We start from the raw sequence: 17,880 nt of genomic DNA, 5'->3' as shown, positions 1-17,880 counted from the left end.
AAGTTGTAAACCGGTAAATAAGTCGTTTAAAGGCAAATTGGATGGTTCCACCCAGCCATCCCGGAGGGTATTAGGGACCATGGTAAACATTTCGGCAATTTTTATTTATGGGTGAAAAAAAGTCAAAAAAAATCCAAAATTGAAGACTAATATTCACACTTTTTGAGAAATTTTGAAGGTTTCGAGTAGAGATGTCAATTTGGGTAAATGGGTCAGGTTTGGGTCGGTAAGAGTGGGTCCGGTCAACTCAGGTCGGGTCTATTCGGATTAATTCCATAACCTATGCGGGTCGGGTTTGGTTTAGGTCATGCTTTAGTCGGGTCACGTCGGGTCATACTTCTTATCGGGCTTGGGTCGGTTACTAACAGGTCGGGTTACATTCGGAACGGGTGAACAATAGGTCTGGTTTAATTCGGGTTTTCATGGGTTAAAACGGATTAAGGTAATTCTCGGGTTCAAATCGGGTTCGGTTCAAGTCAATAATTTGCGGGTTATAATCAGGTCAGGTCATTCTCGGGTTTGCGTCGGGTTCGGTTCAAGTCAATAATTTGCAAGTTATAATCAGGTCGGGTCATTCTCGGGTTTAAGTCGGGTTCGGTTCAAGTCAATAATTTGCGGGTTATAAACAGGTAAGATCATTTCCTAGTCGGGTCATTCTCGGATTCATGTCGGGTTATGTTCAAGTCAATAATTTGCAAGTTACAATCAGGTCGGGTTATTAACAAGTCGTGTTGATTTCGAGTCTGGTTAGTAACAGATCGGGTTGAATTTTTGGATCGAATCTGGTAAAATTCGAGTCGGGTCAATAATAAGTCAGGTTGAATTTGGGTTTGGTCAATAACATGTCGGGTTGATTTCGGGTCAGGTTTGTAATAGGTTGGGTTAAATTCGGGTCCGGTTAGTAACGGGTTGGGTTGAATTCAGGTTAGGTTAGTAACAAGTCGGGTTATATTCGGGTATTGACGGGTTAAAATGGGTTTGGGTCAATTTCGGTTCAAGTCGGGTTCGATTCAGGTCAATAATTTACGGGTTACATTTGGGTCGGGTCATCTCCATGTCAGTTCATGTTCGGGTTCGGGTCTCACATACTCGGGTCAACTCGGGTCTAGGGTCGAATTCAGGTCGGGTTTGGATCACCATTTTTTCGGGTTCAAATGGGTCGGTTAATAATCAGGTTTGAGTCGGTATTTCAAGCCGGGTTAATAATCAAGTTGCATCTACAGGACTACAGATGTACTCGTACAAAAGTAGGCGAGAAATTAAATCTTCTATCCCATATTTTGTATACCAAGTCTACTTGTCTCACGCCTATTAGGATTATGAAATCAACCTTTTTTCTAACTTGAAAACCAGTTTATGCACAAAATTAAACCGTGACACACAATCAGACATGATACGGAGTACAGTACATAGTAATACGCAGAACCAAATTAAGTTTGCTCCATAAATAAAATTGTGTCCATTACTAGTTGCTACTTCAGAGTATAAATAAATCTGTTACTTTGCTTACTCCTTTAATCCTTTTATATCTTGGCACATAAACTAAGTTATCTATATCTGCTTATAGAATTTAGATGAATAATCTCTTCAAAGCTACAAAAATTATCCAAATTTTTGCCATTTGTTCTTGAAAATATATTACGGAGTATATTCTTTCTATAAATTCCCATCCCACTAACTAAAAATCTACAACCAAAAACATGGCTCCAAACTTATACTCCATCTTCCTAATAACAATACTGTTGCAAGCTTTTTCCAATATTAATGTCACAGCCCAAGCATTATTTCCTGCAATCCTCGTTTTTGGTGATTCAGCCGTGGATACCGGCAACAACAATTTCATCAATACCATTATATCACCAAATAGAGCTGATCATCCTCCTTATGGTAGAGATTTTCCAAGCCATAAACCCAACGGTCGTTTCTCGAATGGGAAGCTTGTCCCAGATTTCTTGGCTGATACACTAGGGTTGAAAGAGAACGTACCCCCATTTCTGGATCCCCGTCTGTCAGACAAGGACCTGATTACCGGTGTGTGTTTTGGGTCTGCAGGGTCTGGGTATGATGATTTAACGAGTAAGACAACTAAAGCAATCCCAATGTCAAAGCAGGCTGAGTACTTCAAAAAGTATATAGAGAGAGTTACAAGTATTGTAGGGGAAAAGAAGGCTAAGGAGATCATAAGAAAGGCTTTAGTTGTTATAAATTCCGGGACTAATGACTTCGTGATCAATTACTATGATCTGCCTACTAGAAGACTGCAGTACGATATAAATGGGTACCAAGATTTTGTTCTCGAAAGACTGCAGAGCTTTATTGAGGTTTTAACTCTTTTCTTTACTCCCTCCTTTCCCATAAAAAAACAATTAACAGATTCAAAAAGGCATAAAACGGGTAGAGGGTAATGGTACTAGGTTTGAGTGCAATTTTGCAATGAAAACGTATCTCATGTCAAAGTACATGATAATACAATTTCATCTCCAACTATGCGTTTTGCTACAAAAGGTTCCATTCTCACTCAACACCAGATCTAATCATTTAAAATGGTTGGGTGGTAATAGAAATTGAAAGAGAAATGCACATATTTGAAAATATAGTTGTATAAACATTGACACCCTAAGATTTTTCTTACAAAATTACACAAACCAATCAACATATTACCGTCATACTACTCTGTGTGTGCTAAGACAATCATAGATGCTGTGTCACAGGTTGCAGGTTGTAGCTGACCAATAAATGACACATCAACTATAATTGTTTTAGTATGACAAGGAACAGAACTTAAATTGATTCATCAATTTATACGAATTCCTATAGATTAGACATGACTTACTTTGGCCCAAACTTAAACAACTATTAACGACCCATTCAAGTTAATATTTCAATATCTTATAATTCTACATGACAATAACACACTACTTTCTCAAAAATCTGAAACTGCAGGAGGTGCATGAACTCGGATGCCGTACAATAATAGTAACTGGGCTACCTCCCATAGGTTGTCTTCCGATTCAAATGACAGCAAGATTTAAACTCCCAAATAAAAGGAAATGTTTAGAGGACCAGAATTCAGATGCCATGTTATATAACCAGAAACTAAAGAAACTCATACCTCATGCACAAGCTTCACTTCCGGGAAATCGGATACTATATGCAGATGTATACACACCATTTAGTGACCTGGTAAAAAATCCAGAAGAGAATGGTAAGGAAATACTTTGTATAAGACAACATGAAGACCAAATATTATCAGCTGATGTTATATTGTCTAAACACTGTAACAGGATTCAAAGTGACAGATAGAGGATGTTGCGGGACAGGATATATTGAGACAGGGAGCCTTTGCAACATATTAACACCTACATGTAAGAATGCTACAGAGTTTGTGTTTTGGGACAGTGCTCATCCCACAGAAGCAGCGTACCAGTATGTTCATGATTCTTTGCTTGAAGAGCTTGGTCCTCAGATAATTAATGATCCCAAGTTTTCTGTTTCCTAACATTCTGTAATATTCAAAATCTTCATACGTTATGTAATGTTGTATGAAAGACATATCCTCTCAGATTCTTTAAAAAAGAATGCAGATAGTTTTATGAATACATATAATTTCATCTTTTGGAAATACATCAAAAATACCATTTCAATATCTCTAGAATTAATACAACTGTTCTCATTAGACAAAGCAAAACACTGAATAGCATTAGACAACTTCCTAAGTTCCTTAAAACTCCAATTTTGGTATTAAACATTCTATTAAAGTACAAACATAATACAAATACATCTGGTCTGAGCTGCTGCCAAAAATATACAGTATAAGATTTAATGCTTACTGTGTGGAAGGCTGGAAGCTAATCATAAAACCAAGTGCAGTATTGAAAGTCAGAAAGGCAATTTAAATATTTAACATACTTCTTATAATGATTTTGAAAGGGCAATATCCTAATCGTCGGAAGATTCAGTCAACTAGCTATATCCCACAGCAGGAAAAGAGAGAGAGAGAGAGAGAGAGAGGAGGAGGTTCAACTGTTCCAGGGGTGCAGATGCAAGTAAGCATACTACAGTCCCTCAGGACATGGAGATTGAGGAGAAAGAAAAATTAGGGGAAAACAAGCCATAGAGTGTGCATCCCAACTTTTGGAGGAGGAGGAGGAGGGGGGGTGACTATACATAGTACTTGAACTCAATTCTGGGAATATCTAAAATGGTATACTTCAAAGTGGCTTTGAGACTGACGAACTAATTCAAGCTATCTATCACCAGAAACTACTTAGATATCAGAAAGGCAAAGGTTAAGAAATCTCTAACATAATAATGTACCACAGTATCAGAACTCAAGCAATAGATCTGGCTGCAGAGTACAGACATATATCGGATTGAATTTTCTCAGAACTCGCTGAACAGCAAGCCACGTGTAAGAAACTACACCAGATATCTTTGCTCTTTTGTACAATGAGAATACTCCACACAAATCTTAATATCCTAAGCATACAAAGATAATGCAAAAAAGGCACCAAATTTCAAGGAATTGTGACAGAGAGATGAGTCTAAAATTCATATAGAGGCTTAGGCACAAATGCACAATCATCCTCTTCTCGTATACTGGACATCTAGACTTCTTTAGTGGTCTCAATATCTCAAAATGAGATCTAATCCTTTCTAACACAATTGAGTGCAAGCTCTTCTGTTGGAGACATTTGAGCGGTTTAGGTATAAGTACCTTAGACGGTTAGACCTAACTAGTTGAGAAAGGAACATTCCTAAGAGTAATACTAGAAGAACTATGTTCCTACAAAAAAAAAAACAAAAAAAAAAAAAAAACAAAAAAAAAAAAACCTAGAAGTACTATGAAGCAAGAGAAATGCAATATGATGCGAGGGAGACGGAGGGGGTTCACCGATTGCTTAAACTAGGCCCAGAGTGTCATAAGATTATTATATAGCCCAAGGCTCTAATAGAAGTTTGCTTCCAGTCGGCTAATCTACCTTCACAAACAACAGGGCCTCAAATAGTCAAATTCTAGGGGATAAAAAATGTACAGGGAGCAGATGACTGGCCTTTCAGACAAATTCATAAATCATTTCTCAAAATGCACCTGTTTCCGTAGACCAGAATTCAATATCTACAACCTAGTTACTTGACATGATCACCTCACCCACAAAATTGATTTTGGCCCTATTTGGTAATTAGCTGGTTTGACTAACGGATTATATTTACTCGTTTGACTAGCCGGTTGTAAATACATGGTTCATGGTTGTGTAAAAGCATTTGGTAAATAACTGTTATTTATTAGCTGTTTAGCATATGAAACAGCTAATAAGCTAAATGTTCAATAAGCTAATTCCAAAAAGCTCATGTTTTGTGAATTTACAAAGAGAGTTTTTTGAGTCCAAAATGCTCTTTAATAAGCTTTTTACCAAACACTATAATTAGCTTTTTGATAATGGTCAAACCACTAATACGTTCAATAAGCTAAAAACTCTCCAAAAAGCACTTTACTAAGCATATCTTATGATACTTAACTAACTACTCTACACCAGCCTTCTCGGGTCATATCTCAGCAAAGACATTATTGATCATACTAGTCTTTCAAGCAAGTCAGTCAAGTCGTTGGTGCTAAAAGAGCAATTAGCAATTGAATTTCAATCCCAATAAGTTGTTAGCACAATCTAATTTTTGTCCAATATGATGATCTCTGATAAGATAGGTGCAGCACATCATGGGGATCAACTGCTAAAAAGGGAGATTTTGCATCAAGAGACATGGTCTGCAAGATTAAATCCACTTACAAGCAACTGGACATACAATAATCAAGTTGACTTAAGCAGATGATAAACAAAATCAAGTGACATTAACAGCTGGCTATGCAGATACTTTCTGAGCACTATACAGGCAATATAGTGGAAACTAACCCGAGAATAGAAGGTTGGGCACATGACCCTTTGAAGATACACAGTTCTGCATTCCCATATCTCCGAATCTCCGATGTGTATACTGTATCTCGATTTAGTACTTTGTTAGTGGTAAGATCCTACAAAATCAGCACACATAACTCAAGTTACACATAATGTACAGGATTTATAGCTCCAGATTTCAGACAAATTAGTAGAATAGAGATGATTCAACTGAGATATCCAATTGCATGCAACAAATAAGCATCTTTCTACCTGTTCTGTAACCCTCAACTTTCTGCATACAGAGTCACAGCTTGTATGGTGAAGTAATGCTCTGACAGCACTTACAGCAGCTCCATGACAGTATATCATCATCCAAAGATAATTCAATGTTACAATAACATGAAAATACAATAGAAACCAAGCTTTAAAGACTTCAAAGTACAATAGGTAATAACAGGCAAGTAGGAAATTAATTTTTGAAGAGCAATTTCTTGCTAACATTAAAAATCGAACAGATCCAATTATACACAATCGTATAAAAATGATCAACAAGTCCTTTGTGAAAATAGGAAATTGATAGAATAAAATTTGGCTTTCACACAAGGTAAAGTAGTACATAAGGGCCAAATCACACATCTATACACCCCAGTGGAAAATCTACCAGCACGCCAAAATTTTACACTCCACAGTGGGGAAACAACTAATTGATCACCAAAATTTTGGAAGACCTACCATTTCAATTCACATATTCATAAATTGATACATTGTTCTAAATCGATACAAACTTGCTTACACTGTTCTACAAAGATACAAACAACATTTTCTGCTCATCAATTCATCACCGTCTTTCATCTCCTTCCACCATTACTATTACCCCGAAACAGCCCATTGTTAATCTGAGCCTCAACATCCTCCACACTATACTTGATATGTTTCTCAGGGTTCCTTCCTGCTTCTGCAGAGTTCTGGAACCTTCCAATGAATATCCGATAAGCAGGCAACAGATTCTGAATAACAGACATCTTCAAATCCTCCCTCAATTGATCATCAAACACAACCCACGAAGATTGAATCTTCAATATCTCCTCAAAGTAAGCATTAAACATCTTAAATCTTTCCTTCAACGGCCTCGAATTCTGGCCCCCATTAGCATTACTCCCACCTCCATTATCCACCTTCAAAACCCCAACCACCTTATTCCAAGTATTCCTCTGATAATTCATCTGAAACTGCCTAACTTTCACACTATGTTTTCGAATCCAATCTTCCCCTAACAACAACCCAAGCTCACTATCCTTCACCTTCTGCACAATGTACCTCCCATTATTCATCATAAACAAAGAACTCAAAGCAGCATCCTTATAAGTCTTTGATTTTGCCTCCAAATTACTCTCTAATAACTCCATAATCCACGCCATTTGAACCGACAACGAGCTCATCCCCGACATCCCTCGGTCCCTTTCCTCCTCAAACACCTGTTCCAACGTCTGCTGCGACTTACACGCAGCTCGAATATAATTCATCACATATCTAGTAATCGGATGAAGCCCGCCACCAGGCACCGGGTTTTTCGCCGGATCACGCCTAATCAAATTCTCCAATTCCATAAAAATCCCCCTAATTGCTTCCCCAACTCTCTTCCAAATTGCCACAGCTTCATTCCTCAGAAAAACACAATACTGATCAGAAAACAATATCTCAAACTCCGGAATCAAATCCCTCAAAGTCTCATAAACATCAAGCACTTTAAACAATCTCTCCGGAGACCGGCTCGAAATCGCGACCGCATCGACGAAATTCAACAGCTGAGTAGCCGAACCACGGCAAACCTCCATAAAAGCAAAATCAGAAGTCGACGGAAAACCGAAGAAAATACGATCACAGAGACGCCTTTCAGAAGGAAACAAAATCCGAAGAGAGAAAACCGCCGATTTACACCACCGCTCAATCTCATCCTCAAGCTCCGGCCATGGAAGCTTCTGGACTTCATCAGTGCTCAATTTCTGTAACCCTAACCTCGACAAACTCTCTTCTAGAAACTCCCTCCGGCACGCGCTGTACACGTGCGAACACTCTCTTCCGTACTCCACCAACACCATTCGCCTCGCAATTTCATGGAGATCGTTGATCGTCGACGCCGGTAAAGCGTCGATAACGATGTTAAAATCCGTCACCGGATGCGCCACCGGAATATCACCTTCGCCGTCATCTCTGCCGTAACCTCCGCCGTCATCCGAGTCGGAATCCGACGATTCACGAGTCAAATCGAAGGAATCAGCACCTCGTTGAATCAAACCACGAAATTCTTCCTCAAGCTTGAAAATCGCCGATTGTAGCAGCTCATCTGCGCGATCCAGCGTCACGGCGAGCGCCTTGTTGTCGCGCGCAAGAGGAGCGAAGTCGCGGATTGTTGCGATTAGCTCGTCGAGAACTTCGAGGAAGGCGGAGGAATCGGCAGGGTCAAACCATAGTGGACGGTCAGAGGAGAGAGAATGAGAGATCTGAGCTTCGAGTGAAGTTAAGCATTCTTCCAAGGTAGCAACCGCCGCCGACGGTTTATCGACGGATTTAGGGTGGTTTTCCGGCAACATATTGTCGGAAAGCGGTGATAATTTATCGCGAGAAAATCGACCGTCGAAAGTGGAGAAAATGTTGAAAATATCGTCGGTCATAGAATTGGAATGACCGAGAGATTTTGCAATTTGGCGAGCAACTGCTATCAATTTCTCTTCACCATTGATGTTGTTATCAGCCATAATTAAAATTAAGTATAAATAAATAAAATAAAATTGTGGTCACATCAAAAAAACAAAAAAGAAATTCGGACAAATTCAAAGTATAATTTTAGTGGTAGTAGAATAATCAAAGTGATAGTGTAAATTAGGGTTTATAATTGAAAAGATGAACGCGGAAATAGAAGGAATTGGGGAAGAATAATAAAAAGAGGAAAGTGTGAGGAAAATGAGAAAGGGACAGTTTTTTTTTGGTATTTTGTTTTTGGAGTTTGGTTTTGTTTTTTCGAGTTTTCCCACTGTCTTGGTGTTTTTTGTTGGCCGTGTAAAAAGGTAAGTTTATCGTTGTTTTCTTGTTTTTGGATAATGGTGTTTTAATATCATTGCTTAGTCAGCATTTTCTAGATGATTATATACGGAGTATTTTTTATAGTACTGAGTAGTAATTAATTAATTTCCCTTCTTGTTCAAAATTACGTCACAAAGTACTCGTAAATCGTAATAGATTTAGTACTCAATCGGGACGATCCTATTACTTCATTTCGTATGCAGGATTACAATTATTTTGAGGTTCAATATTAAAGTTACTAATGTATAATCAAGATATTAATATAAGGTTGTCGAGTAAGGGTTTAAGACATACAAAATAACTACCAACACCGGCTCCGTCACTTAAGAAGTACTTAAATTTTTTATATTTTGTAATGTGTTTTTACTGTTTTACTTACATTATCTAGATTTTCATACTTTAAGTACTTTTTATATAAACATGAACTTCATAATTTTAAATTTAGGAGTAATTTTAAAATCTAGATCTTCAACATATTTTGAGCAATCCTAATTACAAGGTGTGAACTGGAGACTGAAGTCAATGAAAGTAGCACAGTATTGAATATTACAGGGTACTGTTAAAAAAAAAAAGGCAGGCTCAAAAGCCCAAATTTGTTTTGACAGCCCAAAAATTAAACTTGGGCCTTACCTCCAGTAACATGCCACTCTATAGCACAACAGTTAGGCCCATACTATATTGCTTGTTGTCTCTTTATGAGTTTTGAAGCAACATATGCAAGTTGGGTGCATTGGTCAACCTTTTACATGCATGCTTTCATACTGATTCATATGCAATACTTGAGTTGTAACTGATGCCACAAGCAAAGGGAGATAAGTTACCATTTCTACAATCAACCATTTTTAATCCTTTTTCACGTTATAATTCCTCCATTAATCAACAATCTTTTAAGAATACTACTTTGAATACATTCAAACATCATATTAACAAGTCTTAGCTCAAGTTTTTGCTTCTGAAACATCATATTCATATCCCATGTCCTCTCCTCTGTTACTCCAGATCCCAAAGAGTGTTTCTCTATCTCCCCCATTCCGCAACTTTATCTCTGGCATTGGCAATTCAATCTACCGTACATACTCTCGACATCGCCCATGGTCAGAACTCTTTGAATATGCTGCATGTTCTCGTCCTTGTTCGTTCTCTGATGCCACAACAAGAATCCGTAAGAATCTTTCCTATTTCGGGATCAACTACCTTACACTCCTTGGTGGTGTGCTTGCTTTTTCTCTATTGTCTCACCCTCTCTCCCTCATTACTCTCCTACTTCTCCTTTCTGCTTGGATCTTTTTTTACTTCTTTAAACCATCTGAGCAGCCATTGATCATCTTTGGCCGCACACTATCAAACAGTGAAATATTAGCCATCTTGGCGAGCGCCACAATCGTTGTGATGTTCTTTACCAGTGTTGCATCTTTGCTGATTTATGCTACACTAATTAGTGGGGCTATTGTGTGCCTTCATGGTGCTTTCAGAGATCCAGCAGATCTATTTCTCGACGCACAAGATGGAACTTCTTCGTCCAGTTTCTTTTCTATTGCTAATGCTGCTTCAATCACATCGGCTCATGCCTCTATGCGTGATGCTGTTTCCATAGTCTAGAATCTGATTTCAGATCTCATTATCTCAATGCTTCTCAGTTATGAGGGTATTAGTACATTTAAGCTTCATTAGATGTAATAGTTATTATGACCAACATCATTAAGAAAAAAAAAAGAGTAGACCCATACTTCATATTATTATAGGTCTCATTTCTATTCTATAAGTTCTAAATAATACAGTAGGTTTTGTAAGTTGATTTTTTAAATTTTCCATCACCCTTTAAAATGACTATTTCACCTTGATTCTACAAAAATGACCACAGCAAATAGGACTAAATATCGTTTCACAGCAAAGCAGGCAGCTGCAATATTAGTAACAGGTTTGACTTCCCTTCATAACGGGGCAGAAAAATCTAGCCAAGAAGGCAATAACGAATCCACAAGTAATCAACTACCAACAATATACGAAGTACATCTCAACACTGAAAGTAAAACACAATGGAATTGATCAGAATGCCCTTGTTGAAAATCAGGCCATCCTTGTAATTTCTTATTAGTATGTCAGATGTTCAAAATGCAATCAGGCTAAAAAAATAATCCTGCCATGCGTGGAACTTTTTTTTTTTTTACAGGGTTTACAGAACAAATTCCAGTGAACACATCAACTGATCTGAGTTCCTAAAAGCTATATTATGGGCTCCCAATTTTCTGTGTGTGATATGAACTTGTTTTGTCCTTGATTAGACAGTGGGAAGTAAAAATATGGAAGACACAAGAAGAAACTCTTTTTTGCGTTACAGCTATATACTCTTACACTTAGGAACTATCTTTCACATATCCTCTGGTATCTTCTGCAACCTTTGACCACAGATTAGCCATTTTCTCAGCAGAGCTTACCTATTCAAATCACAATAACAAACATTGTCTCAGACCAAAACTTTGCGTGGCAGTTCAAAGCCATAAAAATAAATTGATGCAAGAACATAAGACACGTTGTGAATGAGTCATTCAAATCACTGACTGAAATTCAACAAGTATATATTTTTTGTTTTATGAAACAGATATATGAGTTGTGTCACAACTCGCAAAAACACATAAATTACATGCAACTATTTTCTTGTACTCTCTATATGTTTCTCTGAATGTATGTTTGTATTGTGTGGGTGTGGGTGTGGGTGTGGGTGTGGGTGTGGGTGTGGGTGTGGGTGTGGGTGTGCGTGTGTGAGTGAGTGAGTGAGTGAGATAGAGAGGTTAACCTCATGTTTCAACAGCAAGAGCAATTCTCCTCTTCTGATACCTATAAAAATAAAGGTAGGGTCATAGACACAATCACCACCATGACTCCCCTCACACCCCAGCCATACAAAAGCAACTCCAAAAGCCCCAATGAAAAGCAAAAGGGCAGCAACATTGATTTATATAGCCATTTACCATCCCAAAAATCATTTACAGCCTATACCATCAACAGCACATCATTAGTTCTGTAATATACAGCTCCCACCAGGCAATCAATATGATCAATAACAAACTCCATAATCCACACTCATATGGCTACATGCATCCCCTAATTTACTATCATTTGGAGAAAAAAGAATGTCCTTTCAAAGTGGAAGGGAATAGGTGAAATACCAGATGCTCAGACTGGTACAAAAGCAAGCTATGCTTGGACATAGAGACAAACCGATCACGTGCTCATCTTTGCAGAATTGGAGCAAATCAAACAAAGTGTAAAGATCTTAAAACAAAAGGTTATATTGTGTATTGATAAGGAGAAGATAATTCATTCATAGTCCTCAAATCAGACTGCAATCAAAGCAGCAGCCAGATGTAATCATCCAAAACAAACAAGATTGTCTACAAGAGTACCCAAAAATGACCCTGGAGAAGAGGAGGGGGCATGTATGGTCATCTGTTGACTTCTTTGAAAAATGCTGCATTCTTCCTCTTACTACTAGAACTAGAAGCTCTGTACAACTTGCCAGTTGCTACTTATCAATAATGCTTTGGACAATGAATCTACCAGAAGAAACCTCTTCCTCTAAATTCTGGTCTTGACATCTTTAATGGTGAGGAGGATCAAAAGAATACAAAACACACTTCTCTATCTCTAACTGTGGGATCCAACGTTGAATCAAAAGTCTTGAGAATTAAAACTCCAATTATGAGACTCCATGAGTCCCAGACTTTCACTCAAATAATATTTACTACCTCCGTTTCATATTATGTGCAACAAAGGTCTTGGGCATGGACTCCTAGGCAAAATTTGTTTGTGAGAGTTAAATGGAGAGAGAAAGATAGAGATGCATGTGATGAGGGGAGAGATAGAAAGATATGAAAACTTAAAAGGAAAGAGTATTTGTTGCACACTTGAACATAATGTGTAGCAACCATTTTTAGTAAATGTTGCACATAATATGACACGGAGGTAGTATTAGATGATCGATACAGCAACCAAAGAAAAGACGATCAGGCCAAGATTTCGCAGCCCCTCATCCATTTACTGCTTAGTTCAGGAGAGGATTTCTTTACAGGACCAAACTGCTTCAGAAAACAAAGAGTGAATGCTTTTACAATGAAAGCCTCCCAATTAAGCATCTCTCTCCTAATCATAACCCATTTGAGCACCCAATTACTAAAGTGATTGCACCTTTTCATAGGGTTCAAGAAAATACCCTCTCAGCAGTTAAGGAGGGTATGACTATATAGTGTACATCTGAGATCCAAAATGTGCACCAAGTGATAAATTTCGAGTTTCTGAAACCTAATTTATCCCATGCATAGCAAGAAAGACAAGGGGTAATGAAACAGAGGATCATCACACTCAACAAAGAAATATAACAAAATCAAAATTACACACTACAAGGAAGAGCAAGGAGACCTACCTGATCATTTACAAACCCCTTCAACATTTTCAGAAAATCAGTATGTTTTTCCCTTTCGAGTCTTTCAAGTTCAGTCCTATTATTTTCCTGTAGATATACCAGCATTGTTTTAGTCTCAACAATTATTATGGTTAGGAAAACAGTAATACTACAAACAATTTACCCAACAAATTTGTTACAAGAATATTAAAATGAGAGCATGTATCTAACTGGGCTGAGTATTTGGAAACTTATAAATAAGACAGCCCCAAGCCGAAAAATTCAAAAAGATGCAATAAAATTCTCTTGACTATCTTGGTGTACTCTACAAATTTCTTAAGCTGTAACATCCCAAAAACCCACAGACTGCATGTTTCACATGGATAGTGTGGTATGGATAACCTTATCTCTTATACTAAACAAGCCATTAAAAAGTAAAGCCACTGTTGATCTTACTGACAAACAAAACAGATGCAAATCAGAAATCAGAACACAAAATACCATCAAACTGCAAAGGAGCCACATAGTGTTGTATACAATATGATTAGTCAATAACTTCTTCTAAAATAACAAACCACCATATTTCACCAAGATTTTTAGTGATATAGTCGTATAGATTATAGCTTCAGAAATCATTGGCCATCCAAAAATTTCTACAGAACTATAACTCTCATCAATGATTGGTACATAAGGAGACAATGACCAACATTTGCCTCTGGAAACCTTTAATTCTCCAGCCCTAGTACCATCTTCACCATGTCTGAGAGCATCATAACTAGATAGAATGATAAATAACATCACAATTGTAACCTGCTTCTCCAGTAAAAGACCACAAAGAGAATTCCAAATTTCAATTTTCAACCATGACCACAAACAACATACCCATATAGATAAACTACAACGTCCTTCTCTAGAACAGGACCACAAAGCGTTTAAATTCATTGCTTTTCTTCATCACTGGTTCCAACCCCTACCTTACGGCATATAGTCCTTTAAAATCATAACTACTTTTCATCAATGGTTACAATACCTACTTTACTACCTACGAGTCCACATTCCAAATTGAATCAAACTGGGCAAAACTAACAAATTTCTCACGAGGTAACCACCACTATCACAGAGCATCAATTAGATATTCTTCACCACTAGGCCAAGCCTACCACAAATATTTTACCAGAATAGAATTGCTTGCTTAAACAATCAGCAAGACCACTGCTGCAATGCACTAGAAACGGTAGTTCTACAAAAGAAATCATGAAATACACTCAATATATCTAAAGGGGGAATGATTAGAAATTATGGAAGCTGTTAAATAGCTGAAGCCACATAAGAAGGCAAGATGTTTGATTCAAAGGGCACCATGCAAAGCTGGTAGCTACGCGACAAGGTACAGATATAACATGCACTCAGCTGTACGCAATGCTAGTTTGTATGGAAATTGTTTAATTCCAATGAGCAACTTAACTTGGACCATGATTTAGACTGATTCCATACCTTAATTCGCTCATACTCTCTGACTGCATAGTTTTTCGAGTCTTCAGTGATTTTCATGGTTTCCTTTAACTCTTCCAGCTTGTGATTTCTGATCTTATCACCACCAAAGACTCTAGATGATGCAGCCTCAAGTTTGTCAGCTTTCGATTGCAAAGAGGATACCTCTGATAGAAGTGTCTGAACAGTCAACAACGCATTTGCACGATCTGAATATGCATTGTGAGCAGCTAACATAGCTCCAAGATATCCATGAAGGGTTTCCTGTATAACAGAAAAACAAACGAGTTATCAGCATAATTTTAAGGCATCTAAGCTCTTTAACTGTACAAACTACAAAGCCTACGATTGGAATGATTTTTTCTAGATAGAGTTTATGCATTAGAAAAAGTCAGTAAATAGGCACCAGAGGACAGCTTTTATATGTCCAAAATTGATTGTCAAGCAAAACCCCAGAAATATAGAAAATGCAGTAAGCCAGTAAGCATTAATTAAAAGGCAGAATAGGAGATACCAGGTTCTTCACTGTTTTAGCATTTAACTCCCTATACATTCTGCTGCCTCTGACAGTAGCTGTTGCTATGTTCTTCATTTCAGCAGCACGTTTCCTTTGAGTATCAAGAATTGCTGCCTCATTCTCAAATTTTGTCAGCTTGATAAATGATAACCCCAACTCTCCCATTGTATCTCCCATATCTTGCTGAGCTTTGACAAGCGATTCAGCCTGTAAATAATTAGATAGCTAAGCATTAGGAAAGGAAAACTTCTGTAAATCATTATAAATGAAAGTGTGAGCAACCAACGAGTAACAAAAGAAGTTGAAAATGCAAATTGACCTGCTTAGAAACATCCGTGAGGTGGGTTTCGAAATCAAAGAGCTTTTCTTTCTTCTCCATAAACTCCTTGTCTTCCTCAACAGCTGGTGGCCTCGAATTTCCCCAGTCATTTGTGACAGACTGCTTCAGCTCTCTAAACAACCTCAGCAAATCCCTTCCTCCTTTAGCAGGCTGAACTGCCTCATGTGGAGTGACAACACTCCTAGAATCCCCAAATAATTGTTTTGGTAAATTAACAGCCCCATCTAGCATCCTCGATGCTACATCTGTGCTCGTCTGCAAGGGAAGCTTCCCCTGCACTTGCAAAAACATTCTCAACTCTTCACTCGTCCTAAGGACAGGATGAGCAGCTAATTTCCTCAAATACTTCTCCAGTGCCACTCTTCTCTGCTCAACAAACTCCTGCTTGTGCATAACTTGACTCTCCACCACACTCTTATCAGGCCTAGGAGGTATAAAAAACCCTCTATAAGACTCCGATAACCTATCCGCTAATGTCACCACGTCCCTAAACCTCCTCCTAACGCTAAACTCCGTCCCACCAAACCCCCTCATATTAGTCTTCGTAGTGATCAAATAAGTCACATAAGTGTTTCCCCCAGGAACAATCGAATTCGACGATAACTCCTGCTCTTTCTGGGGGTTCGAAACCTTAATGTTCAAATAATCAGCACCCAAAGAACTCAACGAGTCCGAACTACTCCCGGAATTCACTTTCGGGCTCCCAACCCCATTGACACCCCCACCATTAACACCCCCAGTAATTGGACTATCAAACACATCAGAGTAATCAGAATCCTCAAAATGCGAGCTAAAATCAACATCTTTATTTCTAATTTGATCCTCCTCTTGTAGAGGAGACAACAATGGATCTGAATCAACAGGTTCCGCCACAATCGAGGACGATAAAGGATGATTATTATGCGAATCAGATAAAGTAGTCAAAGCACTCTTGTAATTAGCAAACGATTTAGAAGATGATAATGGATCATCCAAAACTAGGGTTTCCATTTCTTCATTAGGAGCAAGAGGATGGGCTCCCTCTTCATTCTCAGAGCCCATCATTTTCTTCCCAATTAATCACCTTATCCTCCAAATCCAAAAAAAATCAACAAAATCAAAATCCAAAAAAACCCTAAATTCCACAAAAATTCCAAATCAATCAAAACAAGTACAATCAACTGAAATTCAAATATTAATGCTACAATGAGAAATCAGTGAGCTGCGAGATCACGAACCAGGAGAGAGAAACAGATAATTGAATCGAATATTGAGGAGAGAGAAAAATTTCGCCGGGAAACGACGATCGACGGCGGAAGAACGGAGGTTATAGAAGGTGGTGCATTGAAATTCCGGTGGAAAAAAGGAGAGAGAAAATTTAAGGCGTATAAAGACGACGACCCGCGAAGAAGTTTACACTTGACATGATAAACAGTATTTATTGATTACAAAATAGTACTTGTACCTTTTTCCTAACCCATATTATGGGCTAATTTAGGATAATTTTTTGTTTTTTTCGCAATGTGGATGAATTTTTTGGTTTTGATTCGTTTGTGGTAGTTGCTTCTTTAGAGCAAGTTTAGCCCCAAATCTTAAGAATTGGATGTGACATTATTTTTGGTGGTCCCCATTGAAAATGATGTCATCAAATTACTGTTAAGACTCACTAAAACTTGCACAAATTTATCACTTTAGCCCTAAAACTTAAATATTTGACATAGTATATGTAGAAAAGTGAAAAAAAAAAAAGGGATAATAAAAATAAAAATGAAGTGGGTGAAGTGGATCCCAATCTCAAAAGATTTGCTTGAGATTTTTGAAGAAAAATGGGAAAAATATTAAGTATAAATCTTAAGACTCAAAATGATGATGTCACCGCAAGTCTTAAGACTTGGGGCTAAACTTGCTCTTAGAATACACAGGTTACAAGTAACTAATCACTTAACACTCTCTTCTTAAAAGAGATTAGGGCCCTGTTTGGTAGTAAGCTTATTGAGGGTATATTAGTTTATTTGACTAACTTTAGTTGATTGACTAGTCAAACAAGCTAACACAAGTGTTTGGTAGTAAGCTTATTTAAAGAGCTTATTCCACTAAATAAGCTCTTTTTTAAAAAGCTCATTTTAGGAGCTTTTTTAATCAGCTTATTCATTAATTATTGTGAAATGACACTTATAAC

General features: G+C 37.8%; 2 protein-coding genes and 2 pseudogenes across 2 annotated transcripts; 2 read left to right on the top strand and 2 right to left on the bottom strand.

The window, feature by feature from the left end:
- The first annotated feature begins 1,678 nt into the window (after positions 1 to 1,678).
- Positions 1,679 to 3,618, top strand: LOC145619790 (GDSL esterase/lipase At2g31550-like). Its single transcript, XM_081674485.1, has 3 exons — positions 1,679 to 2,321; positions 2,944 to 3,205; positions 3,285 to 3,618. The coding sequence occupies exons 1-3, from the start codon at positions 1,701 to 1,703 to the stop codon at positions 3,497 to 3,499; spliced, it is 1,098 nt and encodes a 365-aa protein (XP_081530611.1). The 5' UTR covers positions 1,679 to 1,700; the 3' UTR covers positions 3,500 to 3,618.
- Positions 3,619 to 6,450: 2,832 nt separating this feature from the next.
- On the bottom strand, positions 6,451 to 8,926 carry LOC145624514 (exocyst complex component EXO70B1 pseudogene; annotated as a pseudogene).
- A 1,024-nt stretch (positions 8,927 to 9,950) lies between these two features.
- Positions 9,951 to 10,835, top strand: LOC145619784 (PRA1 family protein B3 pseudogene; annotated as a pseudogene).
- Positions 10,836 to 11,017: 182 nt separating this feature from the next.
- LOC145624513 (sorting nexin 2B-like) lies at positions 11,018 to 17,268 on the bottom strand. The gene is made up of 5 exons (XM_081677561.1): positions 15,702 to 17,268; positions 15,380 to 15,589; positions 14,869 to 15,129; positions 13,396 to 13,482; positions 11,018 to 11,410 (listed from the first exon to the last, which is right to left on the bottom strand). Exons 1-5 carry the CDS (start codon positions 16,764 to 16,766, stop codon positions 11,330 to 11,332), a joined length of 1,704 nt encoding a protein of 567 aa, XP_081533687.1. The 5' UTR covers positions 16,767 to 17,268; the 3' UTR covers positions 11,018 to 11,329.
- Positions 17,269 to 17,880: the final 612 nt, after the last annotated feature.

Source organism: Chenopodium album, chromosome 3 (assembly GCF_948465745.1).
Source record: "Chenopodium album chromosome 3, dcCheAlbu1.1, whole genome shotgun sequence".
NCBI lineage: Eukaryota > Viridiplantae > Streptophyta > Magnoliopsida > Caryophyllales > Amaranthaceae > Chenopodium > Chenopodium album.
This window is presented reverse-complemented; position numbering and strand designations above follow the sequence as displayed.